Genomic DNA, 23,917 nt, shown 5'->3' on the forward strand with positions numbered 1-23,917 from the left:
AGGAGGGAGAGAAGTTCTTTCCCTCAAAAAAGCCCTATCGAATTTCCTACTCTAGCTATTCAGCTAGAGTAGGAAATGATTTCATGCTAATCTGACAGTTTCATGTTGGCTGCAGCATTTGAGGACTAAGAACACCTTGTTTGAAAGGCATCTCCTAAGTCTGCCCTAAAATTGCAGGCAGTACTTTCAAAGGTTTGGCTAAATTTTTCTCATGTCTGCTTTTTCCAGGTTTATTTCTATGTGTGAGTGGAGAAGGGATAGAAAAGGCTTACTGGCATCAGAAGAAAAAACAATAAAACATTGCTGGAAAATAACGCTGAAATATGTGTTTTCTCAAAAGAACAGAAAGCGGAACCATCAGAATCATGGGAGGAAAGACTGTACTGGTAGGATTTTCAGAAAATGATCTGTTTTATAAAGTGCAAGATAGGCAGTACAAATCTGATTCTATATTGCTTGGAATTCTTAGCTAATCTTGTATTGTATTTATGTCTCCTTACAGCATGCATGCACCTGGTAACTGACATTTTCAGGCCTGAACTTCTACCCCAGACAGTTTTCTGAGCCATCACAACTTCAATGGACCACGTAGCTGCTCAGCTGGATTACCTGCTAGTTGTTTGCTCTTGTGAAGTGCTAAGCAAAGCCTAGCTCTAGGAATATGCCTGGTCTGACTGCTACAGAAATAACAAACTACCAGAATTTTAACTTCAAACCAAGTATTTTTCTGGATCAGATAAGTTTTCAGCATTTTGCCAAATGCTTTATAAGAAGCTGCTAATATAATTATACATACGTACATAGTTTTTATTTTTACAGATAGCTAAATAACCAAACCCTGGGCTTCTGAACTGTGCCTCAGAGTTTGAATATTCTTATCTATACTATTGTACATATGGCAACATACATCCTTTTGAATGTCTATGCTACTGGACAAACTTTGCAGACAGATAATATTTTTATTAGACTAATTAGCTTTCCAGAAAACCCCCAAAGCTTCTAGACAAGCTTTTTAGTACAAAAGCTATTCATCAGGTCTGAAGTACAAGCTAAAAACAAACTGAGAAAAATTGCTTAGAATTCAATTAGAAATGTTGCTGGTACCTGTGGAGCAGAGAAGTAATTTCCTAGGGATTGCTTTCTACATATGTAAGCATTTCCAAAAATGCAAATGCTGCATTAACAGATATGAAGTATTAGACCTTGCTTTCCTTCACATTTCTGTAAGCCCCAGCTTGAAAACTTGGTTGTAAAAGATGACGATCACATTTACTAGAGTCAGATATTATCACTGGGAGGTTGAAGACTGAGGTCTCTCTACTCACTTTAACTCATCTTGAGCTATTCTTTCTTGCATATTCAGCGCTCTGCTTCTCAACTCTGCGATCATTCTGTCAGCCTCACTCTGCAGTTCTGGAAGACTCCTCTCCAAGGTCTCATCTTGGGTTCTGAGTGTCTCGTTCAGTTTTATAGCATCTTCATTTGCAGCTGCAGGAGAGTAAAAAAATATTTATGTAGGGAGATAGTAAATAAAAACAACAGAGAAGCTTTAAACATCTGCCCATTGACTCTATTAGTAAGTGGAATGCAACTTACACTGGTTATTCCTGCTGTGAAACATAAAGGATGGTTAACCCAATGATCAGTAACAAATGAGAAAATGTTATATGTTTCATCAAACCTTTTATTATCGCTCACTTTTAAGCACAGTAATTAAAGTGAAGAGTCTTTATAACCAGTATAAGAAATATATTGCTTGCCTCTTCATCCCCCTGAAAGAAAGAATTTGCACTGAACCTTCAAAACAGCAGAAGATAATCTGGTATATTGCCCATAGAATTAAGGAGCAGGCAGTACAAGCAATGAAAACTAGATTTAAATAACTTTTGGAGAACTTCAAAATACGTCATTTTTAGCATTCAGTCTTAATAGTGCTCGGAACAATAAATAATTGGGAAATTTCGGAAAAAGAAGGAGGAGGACTGAAAAGACACCCACAGATGCCTAAACCCACTTACATGTTTAGAAGCAGATACCCAGAAATGGAAAAGAAGGGTATGAAGGCTGGAATATATGATGGTACACTCTAAATGTATTATGTGTTTGGAATAGCTGAATTATTCCTAACTGATAAAGCTGTACACATGGTATCATATTTAAGGACTGGCTGAAATCTTTCTGCTGTAGCACACCACAACGTATTAGAATATACACTTTCAGAAGCAACTAGGTCATTTACAACAATCAGTTCCATCTTCAATTTTAAAAAGTACTGCTGCCTTTCCAGGCACAGGGCTCCCACGTAACTGATTTCTCCAAAACAGCACAGTTCCTGGTTGCGTGGGTACTTCTTAATATTTTAAGTTAAATCTCCAATTGAAGAAATGAAAATCTGTCTTTCAAAATTCAAATAAATGACTCTTTCATCTATGAATTGAATAGGTTTAGAGCAAATTATTAAGAAAATTCTAATCCAATGCTGTCCTCTATTTGCTGGTGAGAACTGAGATTTGGATCTTTAATCGTGAATAGTTATGTGTGGGGTAGTGAGGACTGGAAAAAGACAACACTTTGCTTAAATGGATCATGGATCACTTCTGTGAATTATGTTATCTATTATTACTAAGTTACCTCAGGCCAGGAATAGGCATGTATTAATTTTTTTAAAATCTGGAATAAATAAATAGTAATCTAGCCTCTCTGAAATTTACCTTAAAAGAGAAAATGGATATGTTATCTCAGCTTTTATTACGTTCAGGAAAATTTATACCTAGCTTTACCTTTCTCCTCCATCCTCCTCTTCTCATAACAATCTTTACTTCCGAGTCTTAGTATACTGCAAACTATCAGAGTCCAGTGGTGGTAATAGATTTGAATGCACTGACACAGGCAAACACAAGGAAGTGCAAAGCTGGGGAAGTTCCATAGTTACGAGGAAAACAAGTTACAGGTAGTCAGAGGTTCAGAAAGTCAACAATCAGTTCAGCAGAAATGAATCAATGGTCAGAGTATGGTTGTTACAAAAAATCAGTACAAACTTCTCACTTGTAATAAGGAGTTTTTATGGCTTGAAGAATTCCTTGATTCCCTGACATTTAGGGAGGCATCTGTCAGATCTACAATCATGTACTTCTGAGCACTGCCTTCTCGAGCACTACTTTTAGTCTATGGAAAGAAGTAGGTACTTCCATGGCATTTCATCCTAAAGTTGTTGTCTGATGACAACAAGTACTAGGGAGCTCAGGGTCACAGACACGGGCCTGCATTCCTAGAGATCCAAAGTATTGTAACTTTCAGAAATCTATAATCTAGGCATGGGGGACAAGGAATGAGCATAAAGAATATATGCAAACTGGTTGGTTATCTCAATCAGAACATCGTGAGTCGATACAGTCTTTAAGAAACAATCTAGCAATGTGTCATAGGTCAAAAAGAGCAGAGACAAAGAACGTACAGGGCCAATATGCAGTTAAAATGCTGTCAAATTTTAAAATAATCTAGGAATGATTCCAACATAAGGTGAAAGTTTATCCTCATTTTATCCTTATTTTCTGAAAGATGGTGATCTTGAACAGGAAGACAACTGAGGATGGCAATCAGAAGTAATGATATAGAATATATCTCAACCAGAGGAAGAACATTTTGAAGAACTCAGGCTGGAATGGTCAGAAAACTGCCATTCTAGAAAAATGAAAGATCTGGTGCACAGCATTGAAATCCAGAAGGAGACCATTTGACTGAGAACAATCAAATGTAGTGCCTGTTTTGAAGAAACAGGAATTCCATTAAGGCCTGAGAACTTGCTTTGGAAGTAAGTGGAAAACAGGTTGTGGAATAAATGATGTTTTTATTTTTTTTTCCAAAGGTAGCACATGTGATACCATATATTTTAATAGCAAATCCAGTTGAATATTTTCATTAATGATCGTGGGGGAGGCAGGGGAAAGGAAGTCTGCTGAGAAAATATGCTTATGAGGAAAAGTTGTGGAACAATCTTAGTCGAGAAGGATTGGAATGCTGTGCAGAAAGAACTGAGTGACCTTAAAAACTGAAGTAGTCAGACTGGAATGAGATTCAGTAGTAAAAAATATCAGGTTGTGAACTAAATAACAACAGAAATTTCAGCTGTAAACTATGTCTTTGCAAGTTGGATATAAGGTATGGATGAGAAGAACATAGCTATATTATGAATCTCCAATGGCACCCAGATGTGAAAAAAAGGAAATGCTATTGCAGAATCTATTAGGAAAGCTGACATAGGCAGGTTTTACTGCTACTGAATTGCAATACACTGTAGCAACCTCATTTCAATGCTTGTTACCTGTGCTCAGCAAAGATGAACCTAATATTGAACAGAGGAAGGGAAATTACCGGTACTACTTGATATCTTCTTCAATGACATAGACAGTGGGATCCAGTGCACCCTCAGCAAGTTTGTAGATGACTCCAAGCTGAGTGGTGTGGTCAACATTCTGGAGGGCAGGGATGCCATCCAGAAGGAACTGGATAAGCTTGAGAAGTGGACCTGTGTGAACTTCATGAAGTTCAACAAGGCCAAGTGCTAGGTGCTGCACATGGGTCAGGGCAAGTCCCACTATCAATACAGGCTGGAGGATGAAGGGATTGAGAGCACCCCTGAGGACAAGAACTTGGGGGTACTGGTGGATGAAAAGCTGGACATGAGCTACCAATGTGTGCTCACAGCCCATAAAGGCAACCGTATCCTGGGCTGCACAAAAGCAGCGTGGCCAGCAGGTCGAGCGAGGTGATTCTGCCTCTCTACTCTGCTCTGGTGAGATCCCACCTGGAGTCCTGCCTCCAGCTCTGGTGCACTCAGCACACAATAGACATGGATCTGTTGGAGCGGGTCCAGAGGAGGCCACAAAAATGATCAGAGGGCTGGAACACCTCTCCTATAGGGAAAGGCTGAGAAAGTTGGTGCTGTTCAGCCTGGAGAAGAGAAGGCTCCAAAGAGGCCTTGTAACAGCCTTCCAGTACTTAAAAGGGGCTTATAAGAAAGATGAGGACAGGCCTTTTAGCAGGGCGTGTTGTGACAGGACAAGGGGTAATGGTTTTAAACTAAGGGAAGGTAGATTTAGACTGGATATAAGGATGAAATTTTTTACAATGAGGGCAGTTAAACACAGGAGTGTGTTTCCCAGAGAGGTGGCAGATGCCCCATCCCTGGAAACATTCAAGGTCAGGTTGGATGGGGCTCTGAGCAACCTGATCTACTGGAAGATGTCCCTGCTCATTGCAGAGGGGGTTAAACTAGATGGCCTTAAAAGTCCCTTCCAGCGGAAACCATTGTATGCTTCTATGATTCCATAAATTATAAGAAGGTGAGCAGGAGCCAAAGTAAAGACTTTAAGGTGTTTTATGCTGGAAAAAAGGGGCTATGATTCCTCTTTACAAAGATAATTGGGGGTGGGAGAAGGAGGACAAGCACGAGGGAGAGGAAAAAAACTTAGAACTAAAGAACAAAGGTGGCAAAAGAACACATGATGATAACCTAAACATTAATATTTTTAGCTAGAAATTAGAAGGTCAGTAGTTATGCAGAGTCCTGAAACTGCCTCCTATTCAGATCGTGTGTATTTTGCGGGAACTACTTTGAAGATGATAGTTAGAAAGTTTGTGATAGCAGGGGAGTGGATGCAGCAACCCAGCAGGTAACTTTCAGTCCTGTGCTCCTATATTTCATCTATTCTTAAAATGTTAACTTGGCTACTAGGCAAACACATTGATTTTGAAGTCTTTGTCTACTTCTAAGATACCGCATAAAGTTATTTCACCCCCTCAATGTCTTCTAACTCTGTACTTCCTATTGCTAAACCTGCTTGAGGAAATTTTTGTTTGGGTTACAAACACAGGGCATAAATTTTGTGGAACAAAAATTGGTTTAGCCCTTGTCATCCCCAATTCAACTTGAAATATGAAGAACCTGGTCTTTTGTTTAAAAAACTTGAAAACTTGCTTACTTTTTCTTGTTGCTCTCCCCACGTTTATTTCATGACAAAGCTGCGTGTCCTAAATTGCTGTTCATTTCAGCTACAGGGCATGTACTGGGATGTGTTACATGAAAGGCAATATAAAATGCATTTTATAGCACTTTGTCAAAAGTGAAAGCTTTCCCTTTCAATGAAATGGACCTTCAAAAGCATAACTACTGAAATCAGTACTATAGTGGGAGTTTTGAGGAAGAAAGAACAGATCATTCAACTAAAAATCCTGCCTGTGATTGCCAATCTTTTTCATATTTTTCAGACATTACCTTACTTAATAGCTTCATGAATATACAGGTCTTACTTCTCAAAGCTATCTGCAATACTTTTGCTTCTAAGTCTTTACTGCTTTTGTCAGTGCAGTGAATCATGTGGAAGAGAGCTGGCTGCACGTCACTATTTAGGTAGGGTTAGGAGTCACTTGCAGATTCCAGGCAGCAGATGTTCATTAACAGCAAGCAGTAATGCATTTCTGAAGTAATTTTGGGGAATTAAGATGCAGTGCTAAAATTATATCAAGCTTTTTTACCAATGCATTTTTTAACTGCTGTGACAATAAACAAAAGTAAGCCCTGTTAGTTACTTCATGATAGTAGCTTTTCTTCAAATAACTGCAAAAATCCTGAAGGAACGTACTCAATATTCTGCTAGTCTTTGTTCATGACCAGTGCACTGTTTATATAAGCTGCATCTGTAGATTGCAAAAAGCCTGAAGATAGTTGACCATAATTTCTTCACTCCACATTTAAAGCATGTGACATTTCTCACTAAAGAAACTCTTCCTCACTGTCTCTCAGACCCCCTCTTCCCCTCCGTCTTTCTGAGAAAAAATTGGCATATTTTGATTTTTCCAATACCTTCTGCAGATTGGAGAATGCCTTTGATGAACAGTCCAAGAGATTTTGCTCTGTCATTAGTCCTCTCAGCATCCTGCCTGGTTTGTTCACCATCTGCTGTCACCTTGGTAGCCTAATGATCCAAATTCAGGAAAAGTATAATTAATAAACAGAATAAAGCTACACTATGTGATATTCCTACTGGCTGAATCTATGTACAAAACTTTCCTCAGGCAAAAGGCAATCAATGAATTATTGATCAAATGCACTGGAAATGACATGCTCTGTTCAAGTACACAATTAAATTTTATTACCTTTTCCTTTAAATGGAAACTGGAAGGCTTCATTTAATGTTCTTAGAAATCCTAGTTGTGTGCAACAGCACACAAAAGGAGACAGGATGAAATTTTTCACTGAATTTGCTTAAAAAAACATTGTTTGGAACCTTTTAATAGATTCTTCAGGGAATACTTTCCATAGTTCCACAGTTGTGCACTTTTCAATGGACAAAGTGCAGCAGATAGCATGACCTCTTTGCTTCTTCCCTGGGGGCATTGTCAAAGAGACAGTTCATGCCAACAAGCAAGAAGAAATTTAAATCAATACATTAATTAAAGCAAAAAAGAGAGAGAGAAAAAGTTGTTTTTTTCAGGTCTAATGCTTGCAGTTGTTTGTTTATAACATATTGGGGTGCTCAGTAAAATTTTGGCTTTGCTTTATAATTTTATTGAATCACAGCAGCAGGATGAAGACAAACGTCTGCTGAAGACCTGAAAAACATCCTAAGGAAAGGAATTGTCTTAAGACATTCTGCTTAGCTCTCAAAGTCCCTATTTACAAAAATGTACCCATTTTTTATACAAAGCAGCTGACCATTTCAAGGAAGAAATCTTGTCAAACTGTACTGTAAAGCAAAAAAAAACCCCAGATTTTTTCTTTGGGGACTGCATTGCCAAGAAGTGTCTCAAAGCAGGGCATTACGATCTTTCTAGTCTTTGGGAAACAGCTAGAAGGTCAATAACTAAAAATGAGCTTAGATTTTCTCTGATTTGTGCTGCACAAACCATTGCTCAGTTACACACCCCCCCCCATTTCAATAATAGTCAAAGAGAAACAGTATCACTTTAACACATCTATTTTTGCCTAATTATCTTCTAGATTGAAACCCTGAAGATACATCAGGACAGCTGGGTTTCTGAAATGAAATCCCTGGCATTATCATACCACTTACAGTTTTGGTCTATTTCAGAGTAGGTACTCTGAAAGTAATTTAGATGAAAATGGTTCAGGTAAATAGAATTATACAGGAAGAATTAAGAACCCCCACTGACTGGGGGAAGCTGATTCTATTTCATTCCTATATGAGCAGAAGAACACAGCTTTTCACATATATCCAGCTTCAATCATGCTACTGGTTACTTCCTGTAAGATTTACAAAACCCCTTTACCTGCCTGGATACAGAGGCCCGGGTTAGGGATGTTGCTAAGAAACTCCCTGGTCTGGTGCAGCCTTCTGATTACTACCCCCTCTTGGTAATGCAGGTTGGCGGGGACGAGATAGCAGAAAGAAGTCCCAAGGCCATCAAAAGGGACTTCAGGGCACTGGGGCGACTGGTTGAGGGATCAGGGGCGCAGGTGGTGTTTTCCTCCATCCCATCAGTAGCAGGGAACAGCACTGAAAGGGGCAGGAAAACTCACCTGGTTAACAGGTGGCTCAGGGACTGGTGCCATCGGTCAAATTTTGGCTTCTTTGATCATGGGGAGGTGTACACAGCACCGGGCCTGCTGGCAACAAGTGGAACTCGGCTATCTCAAAGGGGAAAAAGAATTCTTGGCCACGAGCTGGCGGGGCTCATTGAGAGGGCTTTAAACTAGGTTCGAAGGGGGAAGGGGATATTGCCCAGCTCACTAGGGATGAGCCTAGACTTGGCGTGCCAAGGCCAGAGGTGAGATTGACAGCCCAGCTCAAGTGTGTTTACACCAATGCACGTAGCATGGGCAATAAACAGGAGGAGCTGGAAGCCATTATACAGCAGGACGGCTACGACTTGGTCGCCATCACAGAAACGTGGTGGGACAACTGGCATGACTGGCATGCTGTCATAGATGGCTACAGACTCTTTAGGAAAGACAGGCCAACAAGGAGAGGTGAGGGAGTTGCTCTGTATGTGAGGGAGTAACTGGAATGCATTGAGCTTGGCCTGGGGGTAAATGAGGAACAAGTTGAAAGCTTGTGGGTTAGAATTAAGGGACAGGCTCATAAGGGTGACATTACGGTGGGTGTGAACCACAGGCCACCTGGCCAGGAGGAGGAGGTTGATGAGGCCTTCTACAGGCAGCTGCAAGCAGCCTCACAGTCACAGGCCCTGGTTCTCATGGGGGACTTCAACCACCCTGACATCAGATGGGAAGACCATACAGCTAGGCAGGCGCAATCCAGGAGGTTCCTACAGAGCATCGATGATAACTTTCCGATGCAAGTGGTGGAGGAACCAACAAGGAAAGGCGTGCTGCTGGACCTTGTGTTAACAAACAAGGAGGGACTGGTGGAGGATGTGAAGGTCGGAGGTAGACTCGGCTGCAGTGACCGTGAAATGGTCGAGTTCAGGATCCCGCGTGGAGGAAGCAGGGCCACAAGCAGGATCAAAACCCTGGACCTCAGGAGGGCTGACTTTGCCCTCTTCAAGGAGCCACTGGGAGGTATCCTGTGGGCCAGGGCTCTCGAAGGCAGGGGGGTCCATGAGTGCTGGTCGCTCTTTAAACGACACTTCCTCCATGCTCAGGAGCAATGCATCCCCCTGAGAAACAAATCGAGCAAAGGAGGCAGGAGACCTGCATGGTTAAACAAGGAGCTTCTAGCAGAGATCAGGCAGAAGAGAAAGGTCCATGGAATGTGGAAAGAGAGGCAGGCCACTTGGGAAGAGTACAGGAACGTGGTGAGAGCGTGCAGGGATGCGACGAGGAAGGCCAAGGCCCACCTGGAATTGAAGCTGGCAAGGGATGTCAAAAACAACAAGAAGGGCTTCTTCAACTACATCAGCAGCAAAAGGAAGGCTAGGGACAATGTGGGGCCGCTGCTGAATGAGGCGGGTGTCCTGGTGACGGAGGATGTGGAGAAGGCAGAGCTACTGAATGCCTTCTTTGCTTCAGTCTTCAGTGCTAAGACTGGCCCTCAGGAATCCCAGGCCTCGGAGGTAAGAGAAAAAGCCTACAGAGAGGACGACTTTCCCTTGATCGAGGAGGACTGTGTGAGGGATCGCTTAAGCAATCTGGACGTCTACAAATCCATGGACCCTGATGGAATGCACCCACGAGTGCTGAGAGAGCTGGCGGATGTCATTGCTGAGCCACTTTCCATCATCTTTGAGAGGTCCTGGAGGACAGGAGAGGTGCCCGAGGACTGGAGAAAGGCCAATGTCACTCCAATCTTCAAAAAGGGCAAGAAGGAGGACCCAGGGAACTACAGGCCGGTCAGCCTCACCTCCATCCCGGGAAAGGTGATGGAGCAGCTTATCCTGGAGGCCATCATCAAGCAAGTGGAGGAAAAGAAGGTTATCAGGAGTAGTCAGCATGGATTCACCAAGGGGAAATCATGCCTGACCAATCTAATAGCTTTCTACGATGACATGACTGGCTGGGTAGATGAAGGGAGAGCCGCGGATGTTGTCTACCTTGACTTCAGCAAGGCTTTTGACACAGTCTCCCATGATATCCTCCTAGGGAAGCTCAGGAAGTGTGGGCTGGATGAGTGGTCGGTGAAGTGGATTGAGAACTGGCTGAATGGCAGAACTCAGAGGGCTGTCGTCAGCGGCGTTGAGTCTAGTTGGAGGCTGGTAACTAGTGGTGTCCCTCAGGGGTCAGTACTGGGCCCAGTCTTGTTTAACTTCTTCATCAATAACCTGGATGAAGAGTTAGAATGTACCCTCAGCAAGTTTGCTGATGACACCAAACTGGGAGGAGTGGTAGACACACCGGAAGGCTGTGCTGCCATTCAGCGTGACCTGGATAGGCTGCAAAGTTGGGCAGAGAGGAACCTGATGAGGTTCAACAAAGCCAAATGCAGGGTCCTGCACCTGGGGAGGAACAACCCCGTGCACCAGTACAGGCTTGGGGTGGACCTGCTGGAGAGCAGCTCTGTGGAGATTGACCTGGGCGTCATAGTGGATGACAGGTTAACCATGAGCCAGCAGTGTGCCCTGGCTGCCGAGAAGGCCAGTAGGATCCTGGGGTGCATCAAGAAGAGTGTGGCCAGCAGGACGAGGGAGGTTCTCCTTCCCCTCTACACTGCCCTAGTGAGTCCTCATCTGCAGTACTCTGTCCAGTTCTGGGCTCCCCAGTTCAAGAAAGATGAAGAGCTACTGGAGAGAGTCCAGCGGAGGGCTACGAGGATGATGAGGGGACTGGAACATCTCTCCTATGAGGAGAGGCTGAGGGAGCTGGGCTTGTTCAGCCTGAAGAAGAGAAGGCTGCGAGGGGACCTAATAAATGCTTATAAATATCTGAAGGGTGGGTGTCAGGAGTATGGGGCCAAGCTCTTTTCAGTGGTGCCCAGTGACAGGACAAGGGGCAATGGGCACAAACTGAGGCACAGGAAGTTCCGTCTGAACATGAGGAAGAATTTCTTCCCTCTGAGGGTGACGGAGCAGTGGAACAGGCTGCCCAGGGAGGTTGTGGAGTCTCCTTCTCTGGAGACATTCAAGACCCGCCTGGACAAGGTCCTCTGCAGCCTGCTGTAGGTGACCGTGATTCAGTAGGAGGGTTGGACTAGATGACCCACAGAGGTCCCTTCCAACCCCTACCATTCTGTGATTCTGTGATTGCCACAGTGAGCTGTAAGGGGCAACTGGGATTGGAAAAAGGCAAAAATACAGAATGGTCGTGATGGACCACTGCTCTAACCCAGCTCAGCACTCCTGACGTCATTTCTTACTTCATGTAACTGAGAACTACCTTATTATTTGTCAAATCCTCCACAATCAGCCTTTTATTCGTTGGGTTTTATGTGCTTGGAATTTCCACATTCACTTTTATTCTATTCTATAATATTTCTAAGTCCTTTAATACAAATGGTGTTTTATAACTCACATGTACTTTTCTTAGTTTTGATTACTTTTTCCACATTCATGTTAATTCCAATTGGCCACTTTAACCTCTTAACATTTATGACTGAATGGCATGTACTACATTTTCGTGCACGTGAATCTGTCATCAAACAGTTTTCATTTCCTCTCAGTGACAGTTCTCTTTAGTACTTAAATCCCATTCAGCTCCACTGAAGGCTTTCTGTATTTTGCCCTAATTTGCTTTGCTGAAAAATAACCTTTTGTTTCATTATCTGGTCTAGCTTTAACTCCATAAACCAAATTAAATGGCAAACATCCTTCACACTGTACCTAACCATTCCATGGCTAGTTAATTGTTCCCATTTGTTAAAAAAGTCCTACTCATTTTCCATATATTGAGTTCACCATTTCTATTATATCAGTCTTCAGCATCTCCTAACAGTTTAAACAGGCACAACAAATATTTTCAAGGGAAGCAATAAAGGTGAGGCAGACCGGACCCAGAGCAAGGGTTTGGAATGAATATTCAAGATGTCTGGACACAGATAAGACTTTTTAGCATAAAGGAGACCCTTACCACGGAAATCTAGTAAAGAAAGTATCTGAGATCAGTGAACCTGCTTTGATGATGTTCACAGCTTGTACTTATTGATGAAGGTTCCATGGAAGGCCTTGTCCCAATCTGAAGACTATTAGCCACTTAGCAACTTGGACTATTAGCAAGTATTAGCGATTACACACACATTTTTGTTTTGATTTTGTGTGTGTGTTTAGTCTGAGGTCTTAATCAAACCATAAGAAACTCCTCTGGATGGCATCTGGAGGGAAGCCCTACAGGAATTTCTGCAGCTAGTGAGCTGCAGACCACTGAGGGAGGAGTACACATAGACCTCATTGTACAGGTGAAAGTTCTTGGCTCTCCCCCCAAATGCTTCCAACTATTGCAAACTAAGTTGCCTTTGGTACTACTTCCAGCAATTTTTGAGCTTGAGAAATTCAGTGTTATGGGAGAGAAGAAAATGTTTACAAAGGCAAAAGAAGCATTTCAATCAAGAGGAGTGAGTCTGATTGCTGTCTTTCTTGAAGGCTCTGAAGGTACCTAATCAGAGGGGAAGAGGGGATTTTGACTAAAAGTAGTGAACTGAAAGGAAGTGAAGAGTCCGAGGTCTGCCTCTGGTGGTAGATGTGGGAATGTGCATGCAAACATGTAAGAACGTAATTAGTGTGAGAAAGATGTGAGGATCTTCTGTATGGCAGAGTGAATGAAGAAAACAATATGATGGAAAAAAAAGGAAAAGGAGTGCTGCACTGATATAAGAGATCAGCAGTTGAAAAGAGACCACAAGGAAGCAAGACCCCCAAAGATTTTGTAGTGACTAAATACTACTGTCTTCTACTTTTTATCTTAAAATGAATAGATCTTTTTTTTTCATGGAAATAGACTCCACACCAATCCTCATAAATCTTTTTCTTCATCACTACTGATTTCACTTTGAAAATTCAGTCCGCCTGCAAATCAGATACAGGGAAAAACTTTGCAACATTCAAGGTCAGGCTGGACTGGGCTCTGAGCAACCTGATCTAGTTGAGGATGACCCTGCTTGCTGCAGGGGGAGTGGACTACATGACCTTTAAAGGTCCCTTCCAACCCAAAGCATTCTATGGTTCTGTGATTCTATGATTCATATTTTGGACAGCTGTATTTTTATTGTGGCTGGTCCATTTCCCTATTTTTTTTCTCCACAAGGTGGCACAATTTATATTATTTTCTTTAATAATGTCTTTTACTGACCAAAATAAGGTCTCTATTGAAATAAAACTTTCCTAATAAAAAGAGTAAATAGCACATCGATTGAAATCCAGAAGACTCTCACTACCCTCATAAATGAAATAGAGAACACATATATTTGAATAAATCCACATACCTTATTTAAATAAACTTACATATCTTATGCATATATTTGAATTCTCCCTTTACATATTGTCCCCATTTCAATTACTTCATTCATTGACTCTTAATGAGAACTTGCTGTTTGTTAAGCCAGGACTTCCAGTGCCTTGCTATAAAATGTCTTTAAAGTGAATCAAGCTAGGCTACCATTTGCTCTACAACTCCTGGAGAAATAAGCCAACACAACAGATAATCTAAAATGAAAAATGAGACTGGAAAACAGCAAAACTTTTCCTATAATATGCTTGAGATGGTTGGGCACTAAGTAACTCTGAGTGAAGCCGGGCTCCTTGTCTTGTAACAGGCAATCTTAAAAGAGAAACAGGCTGAGAACTATCTCGAGACAGTCAGACTCAAGAGATTTGAAAGGGAATATGATGAGATGATGTCGCTGATGCAGCAAGCATACAGCTTTACCAGAGACAATATTAATGTTCAGAAGAAAAGGAAGGAAACCAGACAGTCCAGTTTCTGAAAGCCTCAGCCAGTCAAAGAAATACTTCAGGTGTGAGAAACTGTGTGGTAATCCCATGTTTTTTTTACCATTGGGTTTCTAACATAACCTGCAACTGAAGTCATGGGAAAGCCCATAAATGCTATATCAAGAACTCTCTTTCCCTTAATGTCGGCTTTTCCAAATAAGCTCATTCCCAAGTGTTCTTTATGAGCATTATAAAGTTTTCTTCCATTATTGTAAAGTTTTGCAGAAAACGTATCTCAATGTATTGGCCCACTAAAAAAGGTTGTTCGAGGACTTGCTGCCATTTCAAACATTGAGACTGAGAAGCATCTTATAATTCATCTATTCATTCATGTTTAATTCATATTCAGAAGATGTCTGTCATTATGCAGCCTTAACCAAACACGTAGACCCCAACGTGATCATAGGCTTACTCTTGTCAGTAGTTCATCCATTTCTGTCACCAGGGTATCCAGATTTTCTTGTGCTAGCTGAAGAAGTCTCTCTGGTGCTCGCTGAGGTGAAAGCAAATGCTGTTGGGGAAGAGAGAAGGGAGAGTCAAAATCTGTATTTAATGGATCTCAGAGCTTCCAAATATTGTAAAGAAGAAGCATCAAATATTTCCTTTTCACTATAGTATGCAACTCCTTTTTGTCATTGACTCTTGTGTCACATCCATCCCACATATTTTTCTCAGGAATCTTGACAGCTCTGCATAGTTTAGTTGAGAACCTATAAGTATGGTAGGGAAAATACAGTATATAAAATACATAACTACTTTATGGACCACCAACATGAACACTATTTTATTTGTATGCAATTTCACTTTTTATGTGCCTGCAGTACAGTTCCTTGCATATACATACACAAATTACTGCTGTGAGATTTATTTGTCAAAATAAGTCAAATTAAATAACTGTATATTGTGGTTTAACTGCTGCCAGCAACTAAGCACCAGACAGATGCTCGCTCACTCCTGCCCTCCCCCCTCATGGGATGGGGAGGAGAATGGGAAAAATAAAAACTCGTGGGTGGAGACAAAGACAGTTTAACAGGAAAGTAAAGTTAGAGATAATAATAATAATATATATATATACACACGTACAAAACAAGTGATGCACAAATGCAATTGCTCACCACCTGATGAACAATACCCAGCCCATCTCTGAGCAGCGATCACTCCCCCTAGACAGCTCCCCTAGTTTATATACTGGGCATGACATCATGTGGTATAGAATACCCCTTTCGCCAGTTTGGGTCAGCTTTCCCAGCTGTGTCCCCTCCCAGCTTCCGGTGCATCTGGCAGGCCAGGCCACCATGAGAAGCTCAGAAATCCTTGACTGCCTAGTAACAATTAAAAACTTTGTTAGGGTAGCAACATTATTTTTATCCCAAATCCAAAACACAGCACTACACCAGTTACCAGAAAGAGAATTAAATATATCGCAGCCAAAACCAGGATACTGTAATAAATATATATCAACCAAAACAAGTTTGAAGTAATTATATCTTTAATTTTTCATCTTCCCTGAACCTACTGATGGTGGCATGTTTGAACAGATTCAAGTACAGTTGTACTGAAGCCCTGCTATTTATGTATGTGAATACTGTGAACATACCTTTAATTCCTGTGTCATGTTCTCAAAACCATGCAACATTTTATACGGAGCAGGCAGTGGACCACTAAGGTTAACACTCAGGATCATATGGTTTAGCCGATCCAGGCCACTGAGAAGGAGTCCTGTGCATTCATCATCACAAGCTGGGGGACAGAACAGCAAAGCTTATTTAGTGCTGCTAAATATTTAAGACATAAATTTGAGTTAGAAACAGTTAGAAATTATATGTGTGTTAGGGCACACACATACAATTCTGTGAGAGGTAATACTAATTTCAGATAATTTACCCCAAAAATACTGGGAGAAAAAAATGGAAACAACAACTAGGGAACAGGAAAAAACTTATTGCTTATGTCTTGGTAATGGGACAGTTTAATATAAAACACCAAGAGCAGAACTGGTATGCTTACCTCACCAAAAGAGGAAATAATTAATGTTGTCATTATGGACTAGCAAATATAAAATCCTAAATTAGACAAACAATTGGGATGAAGTCTGAGAAAAGTGGACAGATAATTTGGAAAAATTTTAGGAAGCATAGTATGGTTGTGGATTTGAACATAAGAAAAAACTAAAGAAATCTTACAATTTGCATACTTTGTAGTGACATAACAGCATGGCCAAGCATGCTAAACCTGTAATGCAGACAGTAGAAAGAGTTCAGGTAAAAATACTGGTAGTTTTCTTTTAAGAAATGCTTTTAGCTACCTCCTTTCACTAACCAGCTTATAAGTTTTTCATGTATGCTTCCTTTCTTGCAAATACTCTTTAGCATGAAAAATACTGGTGTGTGGTGCATATACCGAAAGGATTTTACATTTCTTCCCCTCTTGCTTTCTATGAAGTATCACAAGAAATTCTCATAACCTTAAACTCTTGTATCATTCATGCTGCAGACAGGAAAATTCTTCATCCTTTAGAACAGAGATGTGGGAATGCCTTTCTGTTTCCCTGCGTAAAGATGCTACAGAGGACTGGCAAACCTCAACAACATCTCAGGAGATGGAGCAAACTGTGAAATAATGAATTCACTGGTGATGTTAAGAGACATGGAGGGTTGTACCTAAAGTTTTACAAGTATGTAATTATTTATTTCAGCAACACCCCTAGGCAGCTCAATGGCTAAAAACCCACCAAACAACATGTGTATTTCTGTAGAAAAAGAGAAGTAATTTTCAACAGAGCACTACATTTCTTTTTCCTGAAATCTGTTCTTCAGGTAGATTAAATCTTTTCTGTTCTTTAAAATTTTCACCGTTTTCTAAATGTTGTTCTTATTCTGTTCGTTGACTGTTCAATATAGCAAAGAGTTGAGTCAAACAGAGAAAAAAATTAATGATTACTAGTTTAATACACCATGAAACTCATGTGATGATTGAAGAAGAGACAAGATAGGTGCTGGATTAGTGCAGTAAGCAGTGGGTGCTGAAAGCTAGATACTGTTATTTTAAGACTTCCTTTTGCATTTTCATTGCTTCCATTTGCAGACTTCTTCCTCCTGTTTCACAGTATTTTGTTACATAAGCTGATCTGCACTTGTTCTTCTTCTGCAGTTGTTAAAACTGTGGGCACAATACATTCTGATTTATGTTTCTATGTGAAATTAAAAAAAAAAAAAAAGCTTATTACCATCCCAGCTCTTGTCATCTATGTGCTTGCTTTTAGAAGTCTGAGAGAATTAAAGGAAAAGCAAGTTTTAAAACCAACTAAATGTTTTATGTAACAGGCACCTGTTCTGTAGCTGCTCAAGAAGGTAAATACACCTGATCATCATTTTGCAGGATGCAAGTAAGTGTTCTTGTACGTGAAGAGAATTGGTTTTTGCCGTTTGTTTTGTTTTTCCTGATACCTTATTTCACTTATGAAACAAGCTAAATCTATTCACCCTCAAAATTGCCAGTGGTTGGTAATAAAATGCTAAAACTTTGCGAAGTGTTAAAGACAAACTCAGTTCACACCAATGAGAAAAATACTGAACAGCTGATGAAGAGATGAAATATTTCAATGAGTAAACAATTGAGCATTCAGTATAAATTAACACCTCTTGCACAATAATCAGGATGAAACTACACTACATCAAGTGAGGACCACAGTTAGGTAGATGAGACAGGACTAAGCTACTCCAATATGCAGTCTGAAGTGTACTGTAGCTATGGGAAATATTTCAAGAGCATCATTATATTTCGCAAGACTAAATATTTCTGTGTCTAGCTATAAAACTGTCAGGATAAATTTGTGTCTAATATTAACAAATGCAGCACTAAATTCAGATCATTACAGCAGTGCAAGCATGTAAGAGGCAAATCATGCAATCAATATGACAATAGTCCAGCAAGCAATTAATGCAAATTACTGCGGTTTCCATTTTCACCACACTTTCCCATGCACAATAAGTCCTGTAAGGATTTTAACTTACCTCGTGAGAAGCATCTCCAAAGTATGCATGCCAAATAATTTTTTTTTTTAAATAATTGCTCAAGTAATAAAAGACACTGTAAGTTTCTGGACATCTAACCACTTACTCCATCTTACAAACAGAAAAGAAGGTACAAGAAAGAGATCACATATCTGAGCCACAATGTGTTCCTCCAACTGAGTGATTAGCTAACACAATTTTGCCTGAATAAATTCATTGTTGTTAAGATTCAAAAGACTGCATTACGAGTAGGTAAAGACAGTTGGTCTAAGGGCAACCATGTAATCTCTGATATGAGGTGGTATCCTATGATAGTCAGTGACTCTTCAGTATTAGTTTCCAGTTGCTTCACAATAAAAAAGTGTTGAACTATTGTTGGTGTCGTTGCTCTGGTCTCACATCAAACAATAAACAAGTCCTTCTCTGCCTCCCAAAACAGAATCCCCATGGAGAGCTAAAAGCTGTAGCTTCCTTGTCATTGCTGCTCACTTCAGTGAGTTTGCATTATCAATTTTTCTCCAAAATCTGGGAAAATTCAGATCTAGATTAGCATCTAAAGTACTGACTCAGGTTTATTTCTGATTTTCATTATTTATAAAGCCTCATTTGCTGGTTCTGATACATACGAGTACTAGTTAGGTTTATATAGTGCGTGAGTTGGGCAAAAGATGTTGCAATGTGAGTCTAAACTCAACAGGGGCTCACATATCAAAAAATGGGAGAACAACGGATAGCTTGTCACCTTCTAGGCCACTTGTCACCTTCAAGGCCAAGCAGGGGTGCCCGTCCCTTATTGAGCTCATGCAGACAGACAAGCAGTTGGCCAGCACAGAGGTAAGAAGAGGTAAGTTTAACTCTTATGGCTGTGCCATAAGGGCTCTCAGCTTCTGTTAAACTCAGAACATAGCAGAAGCTAGTCCAATGCTTCATAGATCTGGTGTTACACACAGTATCTTTCCTTTCAGCTCGCTCTGTGAAGGCTTGTGATAAGAAGGTCCCAGCCCCTGTCGAACAAAGAACTATGTAGGAGTTAGGAGATGATTCTTTTCACAGATTCTTCAAGATCTGCCTCTGACAGAGGCAGCATCTCTGCTTAGTTCTCAATTTGTGAGGGATGAAATCATGGAGCTACTCCCTACTTTAGAGGGAAAACCTTGATTCTGCCAGGACCAGTGGCTAGGAGCTTCCTCGTTCTCTTGGGTGCAGAACTGAGTGGCTGGTGGGAAAAAAATCCATCTCATTGCAAGCACCAGTCTACTTAGAGTACCATATTTAAGTGACCAAGACCTGGTATTAAAGGAATCTAATTATATAATTTTCTCCTTCTACCAATACTGAAGATATTAATTCTTGAAGACATAAGTTTGTTGACTGCAGCACAGCTCAAGGTCCTTTTTTTTTCCCCACAAGACTGAGTTAAAGAAAAATTCCTAACAATGAAATATCTGTTTGATCTCTCCGTGTCATGATTGCATCCCGTTCCCTGTTAATCTTGTACAGCAGAACCACATTGACTGCTTCACATTTAGGTTTTGCTTGACCCCGAGGAACATTTGTGACGGGAGCATACATCTGAGGAAAGGTTTTGCAGTTTGTGTTGCAATAGAGTTCAAAATATTGAAGCCAAATTTTTTTTTTAAGTCCCCACTGTAGTTAAGACTGGTGCCTTGAAAGCATTCAGAAGGTGAGTTCTGACTTGCCATATGTTTAACAATAAAGGCTTGAAGTTCTCACTAGGATCGTTTTTTTTCCCTAAACACTGCACAGCAGCAAGCACAGTCACTGATTCAACGACATTGCAATCTAAGGTTCTTCATTTTATGTACTACAAATTCTGCTACCGAAGTCAAGTGGAATGTCACAAGGTATTAAAAAAAATACACAAGAGAATTACTAATCTAAGAAAATTCAGGATCGCTACAGGCTTGATCCAAAACCCGTTGCAGGTCCTTCTTTCCACTTCAGCTTGCTAAGGTCAAAGCTCTTTGGGAAGGACGAGGAGAGAGCAGTATATGCACTGGCTTGTTTACATACTTCTGGTATGTATTTGTAAAATATGAATCAAGCAGATGCTAATGATCTCAGTCTGCCTGAGCATGCTGGGTACAGATGAACTGAGGAAAGGCTGCTCCTGTTCGTCATACAAGTCAGCTGTGTTCTGGATTGGAACCATATATGGGGTTCAGCTAAGAAAACAAAAAATATATGTCTTCAATACTGTAGTGATTACAGGCCAGTCAGCAATTGCCAGTTGACAACTTTCAGCAGAATAAGCATTGAGATATGCATCACTCATTTTTACGGTAATAAATATCAGGGACCATCAATTCATCTGTAGTTACAAATAAAAACAAAAATCTGTAAGCATAGAGAAGATCTGGGAGAACTTTTGTCATATCTGAGAGTATACAAGGATGTTGGCAACATTATTAAAATCAGTTTGCAGTCATTACAAATTTTCTTACCGGGTACTCACTGCTTCAAAACAGAAAGGAAATTGAGCCTAAGTGGATTATCTGAGACTAAAAATTATAAGGAAGTCTTCAGCAGCCGAGTATTATGAGTATCACTACATGATGATCTAGATGGTCACTTTAGTTGGGGAAACAATCCAGTTATTAATTGTACTAATGTAAAAAAATTAGAATTTTTCTGGTGTGTAGTAGACCATCCAGGGTCTTCTATTACTTATAAAAAAATCTAGCTTTTGGATATCGTTTTCCATTCCCTAAAGGCGTACTAGAGAAAACAACCTTATTCTGTTCTAAGAATATAATGGGAAGTGAATTCTGCCTGTGCCGCTCACCTGTAATTATCTTTCCATTGTTATTTAGTAGTAAACAAATTCTTCTCCTTTGTACAGTGTCTTTAAAAAAATATATTCTCTTTCCATTCTACCTGTAGCTTTCTAAAATATAACTGTTCTAACATAGCACTGAAAAGTGGTATGCACTAAGCAACTGAAAAATGACACATTATGAAAAAACCCAGTAAGAACCTGGTAAAACCGATTTCCAGGTATATCAGAAATAGACCACTTTAATGAACATGCACACTCCTCTGGATTTTTTTCTGTCTTTGCACTGCGAATTTTCACTCTAAAATCTTTAGAATACTTATGATAAGGGATATGTTAAAACATAAGTGTTATCTTTAAACAACAATAAGTTACAATATTGTGGCTAAAACCTCTCTAATTGGATTCAAATATGCATTTTTTAGTTTTCATGTCATACTCCGTGGTGATCTTTTATAGAATTTGCCAAAAATTTATTATTCAGATGGTTATTCTTTGCTAAATATTCAAAATCAATTTTCACTTTCCTAAATATTAACCATAACATACTAACATTGGACAGCTTCATCAAACTATGTTTTATATTAGTCACAACTACATTTTTTCAAACATGAATGATTGTATTTGCGTGTATTTTCTTTAAACTAGACCATTTTACCACCTAACTTGGGGTTCTTCACACTTCTGACAGGTACAATTGCAGTATTTGAAATGGAACTCTGCAAATGAGTATAAGTAGATACATGCCTACAGCTCATTTAAAATATTGAATGCAAACAGGATTCTGCATATGACTTTAATTTTCTGTAAATTAAGAGTACTTAATCATTATTATTATTACTATTAAGTTTTCATTACATCTGAAGCTAGTCAGAAGGGAATTTACTGAGTATTTTGGAAGTGGTTGATATATGAAAGTAAAAATATATTGTATACAGGGCCAAATTCTCAGCTGCATTCTCACCAAATTCTCCAATATCTCAACTCAAATTGGAACAGATAAATGTTCTTGGAGTAAAGAAGGAAAGTTTCAGGGTTTCCTCAAAAGGTGTTTATAGTGGTTATTTGACAGTACAATGACTATTAAAGCACAGTAGGGGCTGCAACAATGAATCCCTATCAGAAGAAAACAGGTGTACTCTGAAGGTTGTGACATACTAGGCAGTGTTAATCACAGGCAAATTCCCACCAAGTCTATGTTTACCATACTCTTTTCATCTGCCACAGCCCCTGTATCCACCACAGGCTACAAAGGTAAATGGTTTCTTGATCAGGCTGGTTTTCTACCACGTCAAGGGTATTTCCCTGCATTAGCAAAGGCATGTATGGAGTAATATGGGGGATATTGCCCTACACTAATAAAGTTGGCTTTGGAGTAATATAGGGGTTGGGGAACCTTTAAACAAAGGGAAAATCATATAGCAAGAGCAAATACACATAAAATGTCTACTGAATATTTAATTGCAGTTTTTGTAAGTTATGACATGAATGTTACTGATGTGGTGCCAATAGTAACAGACTAGTCCCTGTGAGAGGGGAGATTTAATGTACCTCCCATCTGTTCCTATAGGTGGTTCCTATTTTTACGACTAAAGGAAAGAAATCTTTTCATTTGATTCCTCAGTTTTACCAATCATAGAATCATTAAGGTTGGAAAAGACCTCTAAGATCATCAAGTCCAACCGTCAACCCAACACCACCATGCCTGCTAAACCATGCCCTGAAGTGCCATATCTACACATTTTTGAACACCTCCAGGGATGGTGACTCCACCACTTCCCTGGGCAGCCTGTTCCAGTGCTTGACCACTTTCAGTAAAGAAATTTGTCCTAACATCCAATCTAAACCTCCCCTGATGCAACTTGAGGCCATTTTCTCTAATCATATTGCTAGTTATTTGGGAGAAGAGACCAACACCCCCCTCACTACAACCTCCTTTCAGGTAGTTACAGAGAGCAATAAGGTCTCCCCTTCAGCCTCCTCTTTTCCAGACTAAACAACCTCAGCTCCCTCAGCCACTCCTCGTAAGACTTGTTCTCTAGACCCCTCACCAACCTTGTTGCCCTTCTCTGGACATGCTCCAGCACCTCAATGTCCTTCTTGTAGCGAGGGGCCCAAAACTGAACACATTACTCCAGGTGTGGCCTCACCAGTGCTGAGTACAGGGGCACGATCATCTCCCTACTCCTGCTGGCCACACTATTCCTCACACAAGCCAGGATGCTGTTGGCCTTCTTGGCCACCTGGGCACACTGCAGGCTCATGTTCAGCCAGCTGTCGACCTACACTCCCTCGTCCTTTTCTGCTGGGCAGCTTTCCAGCCACTCCTCCCCAAGCCTGTAGCGTCGGATGGGGTTGTTGTGACCCAAGTGCAGGACCCAGCACTTGGCCTTGTTAAACCTCATATGACTGGCTTCAGCCCATCAATCCAGTCTGCCCAGATCCCTCTGCAGAGCCTTCCTACCCTTGAGCAGATCAACACTCCCACCCAGCTTGGTGTCATCTGCAAACTTACTGAAGGAGCACTTAATCCCCTCATTCAGATCATTGATAAAAATATTAAGCAAGAGTGGCCCCAAAACTGAGCCCTCAGGAAAACTGCTTGTGTCCAGCTGCCAACTCGATTTAACTTCATTCAGTACCCCTCGCTGGTTTCGGCCATTTAGCCAGTTCTTTATCCAGTGAAGAGGTGCCATGATGCGGATCTTAAAGGTCTTTTCCAACCTAAGTGATTCTATGATTCTCTGATATTTGCAGCATCTCCTACTGC

At 40.6% G+C, this 23,917-nt stretch overlaps 1 protein-coding gene across 1 annotated transcript in view; it reads right to left on the minus strand.

The window, feature by feature from the left end:
- The window catches only part of LAMA2 (laminin subunit alpha 2), a 408,847-nt gene that overhangs the window by 91,163 nt on the left and 293,767 nt on the right, over nucleotides 1-23,917 (minus strand). The window contains exons 34-37 of the mRNA XM_075444852.1: nucleotides 15,935-16,077; nucleotides 14,750-14,848; nucleotides 6,863-6,974; nucleotides 1,326-1,488 (exon numbers count right to left, since the gene is read on the minus strand). Coding sequence (XP_075300967.1) covers nucleotides 1,326-1,488; nucleotides 6,863-6,974; nucleotides 14,750-14,848; nucleotides 15,935-16,077 — 517 coding nt within the window. The remainder of the gene's footprint in view (nucleotides 1-1,325; nucleotides 1,489-6,862; nucleotides 6,975-14,749; nucleotides 14,849-15,934; nucleotides 16,078-23,917) is intronic.

Source organism: Opisthocomus hoazin, chromosome 2 (assembly GCF_030867145.1).
Source record: "Opisthocomus hoazin isolate bOpiHoa1 chromosome 2, bOpiHoa1.hap1, whole genome shotgun sequence".
Taxonomy (NCBI): Eukaryota; Metazoa; Chordata; class Aves; order Opisthocomiformes; family Opisthocomidae; genus Opisthocomus; species Opisthocomus hoazin.